This window comes from Physeter macrocephalus, unplaced genomic scaffold (genome assembly GCF_002837175.3).
Source record: "Physeter macrocephalus isolate SW-GA unplaced genomic scaffold, ASM283717v5 random_1914, whole genome shotgun sequence".
Taxonomy (NCBI): domain Eukaryota; kingdom Metazoa; phylum Chordata; class Mammalia; order Artiodactyla; family Physeteridae; genus Physeter; species Physeter macrocephalus.
In genome coordinates this window covers 2027-7629 of record NW_021147200.1, presented here as the reverse complement: position 1 = coordinate 7629, position 5603 = coordinate 2027, and the positions used below count along the sequence as shown (strand labels likewise).

Sequence of the window (5603 nt, the reverse complement as noted above, 5' to 3'; positions counted from 1 at the left end):
GATCACTTGATTAAGGTGGTATCTTCCATATCTCTCCATTGTAAAGTTATTTTTCCCCTTGGTAATTGATAAATAATATGTGGGGTGAAAATTCTGGATCAGTGAATATCCTACTTTCAAACAACTCTTCGCCCAAGTGTTCATCAATGATAATCCTTCTCTCAATTGATTATTACATTAATAGTTGCAAAACGACACTTTCTTAGGTATCTTCCATATCTCTCCATTGTAAAGTTATTTTTCCCCTTGGTAATTGATAAATAATATGTGGGGTGATACTTTGGGATCAGTGAAGATCCTACTTTCAAACAACTCTTCATCCAAATGTGCATCAATGATAATCCTTGTCTGAATCGATTATTATGTTGATAGTTGCAAAATGACACTTTCTTAATTCTATCATTCCTATTGCATTTATTAGCTGACATTTTTCTATAAAGATGAGCTCTCCCACTTTTCATTTTGAGTATCATTATGAACTCATGTGCTTTTTTAAAAATTAATTATATTATACCTTATTATAATGATAATGTTATTCTTTGGAACGTTCCTTTTGTCCAGATTTGGGTAATGCGATATCTGTTATTGTTGAACCACACGATGCTTTTTATTACTAGAATAATTTCTAATATATTACTACTCACAAATAGGAACTCAGAAAGGGACTCGAGAAGGTGCGGTCTTATTCAGACTCTTCTTAGAAGTCTGCCTTCTTCCTGTGTACTCTCAACCCAACGTGAGGCTTTTGGGTTGGAAGGAGATACTTCTGAAATAAACTACAGATGAGTGTCACCCAATTCTAATCCCTATTCCCTTTTTTCTAGGCATACCATACCTACTGCCATCCTCGTAAAGTGAGGCTTTCGGGTTGGAAGGAGATACTTCTGAATTAAACTACAGATCAGTGTCACCCAATTCTAATCCCTATTCCCTTTATTCTAGGCATACCATACCTACTGCCATCCTAGTCCTTCTGCTGGGCACCTCTCTCCTCCTCTATATTTATTTACAACAGTCAAGAGCAGCATTTGGCCAACCGGCCCCATCCAGTTCTCCAGTCCATATGCCCCAAGAACTTCTTTTTGCACTGGTCAGTGGTGGCCTTGGCCTACCTCTTCTACCTACTCAAGTAACACTTTTACCACGAATTTAATTACCTGTGTTTCCATTTATAGGATCTTACCTAGCCGTATGGCCTGCTGCTTCTGCCAATTTAAAAATACTATTGAGGTTGTCTGTAAGACAGTCAAGCTGCGTTGTGACAGTGAATGCCTGATGTAAGTCTCACGTTGTGGTGAGTCTCAATTGTGGGAAAATTAATTTTTAATATTTAATTTAATTTTTTAATTTTTATTTTTAATCAATGATGATAAATTTGAAAATTAATGATGTAATTGCATTATTTTAATTCATTCATTGAGAGTTCCAGCTCCCTAAGTTTCTCAGAACTAACACCTTGCTAAAAATCAGATTCTTGGTTACACTATTAAGGTAATAATAGTTCAGTTACATTGTTAGCTTAATAGTGTAACTGATCCACATACATAAAGGAGCAAGAGAAAGAAATGGAAGGGGGAAGGAAATTAACATTAATGGCCACATATCCTATGCTGTGCTCTCTGCAAATCAGAACTTATTCATATAGTGCATCAAAGTTTGTAAACTGATTTTATATACATTAGGTCTCAAGTACCCTTTGTATTACAGGACAGGTATAAATATATTTTTGTTTGTTTCTACAATTTTATAAAGAGTACAAGTGATGCTATTTTATGTCCTATTTGGAGCCTGAGAGTTTCTGGTTCCATAACCAGAAGCTGCTACCTAGCCCTTCTAATGGATGGGAAAGCTAGTTTATTCTTAGACAGTCCAGCTCTGAACTTGCTCTGAATCTCAAGCTTTTCTATCCATCAAATACTCAGGGGCTTTTAACTATTTTTCTATATATTAGATTTATTGGCAGTAACTTGAAGACTTCCAAAATGTGCTTTCATGCCCAGGGAGCTTGAATACAAGTCTCTTTCAGTGATCTAGAGAACATCATAAATAATAACACTTTGCTACTTATATAAAGATAATATTGCTGATTTTTCAACACAATTTTTATCTTTTTATCCATGCCACACAGCTAGTGGGATCTTAGTTCCCCAACCAGGGATTGAACCCGGGGTACAGCAGTGAAAGTGCCGTGTCCTAACCACTAGACCACCAGGGAACTCCCTCAAACAATTTTTTTACTAATTATATTCCTCCCTTCTCCCCCAGAAGTGGGCAGAAAAGGCATTTCTAATCTCCTTTTACAGGTGAGGAAAAACAAGATCAGAGGTGTTAAGTGCTATGACACTAGTGCCCAGATCTCCTGTCCCCAGTTTGGGGCTCTCTGCAAGCCCATGCTCCTCCTTTCTCATGACCCTTCCCTCCTCCTTTGACGCTCACCAAAAATACTTTTAATCCTTTTGGAAGAGAAGCCCAGCTACACAATGGTACACATTACCTTCACACAGTTAGAAGCTTTGGATTGTTCCCCAAGTAAAGCTGGAAATATTAGAAGTACAATGAAATGAAAGCATAGTAATCATCGGACAGAAGTTGCTTTGTCCCTTCTGCATTTTAGGACCTCAAGTATTATTCCATTGATTTGTTGAACATTTTACATTGGCATACAATCTGGCAAATCTCTTAACTTATACTGCAGATCCCTGCCCAAATTTTAGCAAAGAGCCAGGGTGGACATAGTGTTTTATTCTGTATAGAGCTTTCTGTTATGGGGGCTGGGATATATGGAAGCAGGGACTGAGCAAGGGACTCGGTGGGTGGGTGGAGAAGGACATGTCCCGATGACGACCTGTTAGCGGCGGTTGTTGTCGTGGTCATCTGTGACAGCAGCAAGAACACAAGCACACTGCAGAGGTGGAGAGAGGAAGCCTCACACTCCTCTGCCTCTGAGGCAGGACAGGATGGGGTATATGAATGTGAGGAGTCACAGTAGATCTGCGGAGAGCCCAGCTGAGCAGGGGAAAATTTTCTTCCAGCCTTGGCTTTTCTTGAGCAATGGCCCCTGGGAACCAGTGGAGTAATTCTGAATATAGTTACTATGACAGAGAGCCCAGCTGAGTAGGGGAATATTTGTCTTCCAGCCTTGGCTTTTCTTGAGCAATGGCCCCTGGGAACCAGTGGAGTAATCCTGAATATAGTTACTATATTTCACGCTACCGAATTTTCTGAGTAGATAGCCACTTTTTCAAGAGAGATCTTTTTCACATTTTGTTGTTGCCAGTCATAGGCTTAAGTGTGAGTTTCTTTTTCTCCTACGTGGCACTCAAATGTTGACTGATTCCTCGTTTATTTGGCTGTGGACTGACAAAAAGCTGTCCCATCAGTCTTCAATGATCAAAAACAGTCCCTTCTTTTTTGACAGATGAAGAAACATCTACAGGGAATGCAGGAGGATCGTTGATGAAGGTGTTACAAGCCCGGAAGAAGAACAACAGCACCGCGCTGACTACTGAGTCAGAGAGGGCATCCTCAGATAAAAGTGCAGTCAGCTTGTCAGGCTTCATGAATGAGCAGCTGGACTTTACTAATAACAGTGATATTATCAGTGCACTAAATTACATACTGCCTTATATCTCAGAGGGAAATCTAGGAGATGTGGAATCAACATTATTACCATTCATTCAACTTCTTTTTTCAAATACACAAGATGGAGATATATTGCTGGGCCTTTTGAAAAACAATACAAGGAGCCCTTCTGTTAAACCTGTACGCAACAATTCAACTAACAAAAATAAATTGAGGAAACTCCATTTTCTTGAAAATCTGTTAGATGCAGAAACTCAAGAAAAAATTGATGAGGTTAAAAAGGAAGAAAAACCTGCCACACGTACACATTCCAACATTTTAAGTGCCATGTTTAAACACTACATCTTTCAAAAGAAATTGGAAACTACCCAACCACAGAAGGACAGCCTAGCAAAGATTGAGAGTACAGAGGAAAAGCTGTTGAGAGTGAAGAGGGTCCTCAAGGGCCCAAGGGGCATACAGAAAATGCACCTCAAAGCAGTGGGAGATGAGAGCATCAGGAGGAAACAGAATGCCCAGCCATCTGTGGCGAGCACTGCCGAAGAAAGAAAGTTCAGGAGGCCATCCCCAAGAAAGCTGAAACAGCTTCTCATGGTGCCGAGGCCCAGGAAGCTGGTGGGAAAGTCCTCCAATGCAGAGTCTTCATTCATAAAGGAACCCAAGGCAGCAGGCTCCTCTTCCCTGAAACAGTACTTCAAGGGCAGGCCTTCTGCCTCCATCCCTCCAAAATCCCCATCTGGGGTTAAAAATAAATCAAAAGACTTATCCAACACTATTCGTGTTTTAGAAGATGCAAAGGCTAGAGTTAGAAATATTAAGGCCTTTGAACTAATCTGACATTCTGGGAAAAAATACATCTTCCATAAAATTAGGTCTCATCGGGTCCACAGAAAACCCAAAGTCAAAAGGAGTCGAAAGTTCAGAAAGAAAAGTTCACTCAATAGAATGATGCTTGCAAGCCCTCCGTTCTCTGTAGTGAGGAGTCTCATAAATTCCCCTCCACAAGAGGCTGTTTCATCTTCAGGAGAAGTGACTCCTCAGGAACATCCTTTTCCAGAATTAGTTTCTCTTTCGGACCCTTCTACAGAAACCACTACTTCAGAAAACAATACTGCACAAAATGTTTCTGAAGAAATTATTTCTACAGGAAACTCCACTCTGCCAGGAGGAACCGGACCTGGAAACACTACCCATAGGAACGACTGCACTGCACACTCTACTGTTGCTGCAGACAGCAGTATGCCAACTGTTCAACATACCAACGAAACACATGGGAGCACCACAACACGGGCACTGAATTCTCCTCTAAGCCCACAGTCTTCATTTTCCCAGGGCTCACATCCCCGGCTGATCAAGTTGAAAGTCACCTAAACCAGCAGCTACGGTCCCTCATCCCCAGCAATGAAGTGCAAATGCTTATTTCTCATGTTATCCAGGCTTCGAAAATGGACTGCTTGGAGACCCACGTACAGCTGGCCTGTGCCAACCTCCTCTCTAGAACAGGCCTCCTGATGAAGCTTCTCAGCAAACAGCAAGAAGTAAAGGTGTCCAAAGCGAAATGGGATACGGACCAGTGGAAAACTGACAACTATATCAGTGAGAGCACAGAAGCCCAGAGTGAGCAGAAAGAGCAGGAGTCAAGTGAGGTGAGGATGACCCCTGAGACATGGGACCTGGACTGTTACTCAGTCTAGGACATGCCATTGACGTGCCCAAGCAGGAATACCACGGGCTCCTAGTCTGTATCTTATCTTCAGCCATAAAACTGGCTAAGACAGTGATCTCCCACTTTGCTCATTTAGAGAGTTTGCCACTATTCCTAGGGTAGACGAGAAAAGGACATAACACAAGAGAAATAAATTGCAGAAGAAAATGCTAATGATAAGATGAATAACATTAAATTTGGCTTGTTCTTATGGAAGCTACTCTCCTGAAAGGATTGGGTTTTATAGTAGTTTAAGAATAGTTAGCTATTGTTTAGAATAGGTTTAAGAATAGTTAGCTTTCATCCCCTCTATCTC

General features: G+C 40.9%; 1 protein-coding gene across 1 annotated transcript; it reads left to right on the top strand.

Moving 5' to 3' along the window:
- Positions 1-600: 600 nt before the first annotated feature.
- LOC129391973 (leucine-rich repeat-containing protein 37A2-like) lies at positions 601-5228 on the top strand (the record flags this gene model as incomplete). Its single annotated transcript, XM_055083672.1, is given in 4 exon segments — positions 601-674; positions 1176-1294; positions 3419-4849; positions 4852-5228. Coding segments are annotated over 4 exon segments (2001 nt in total), but the record flags the coding sequence as incomplete, so codon positions are not given.
- Positions 5229-5603: the final 375 nt, after the last annotated feature.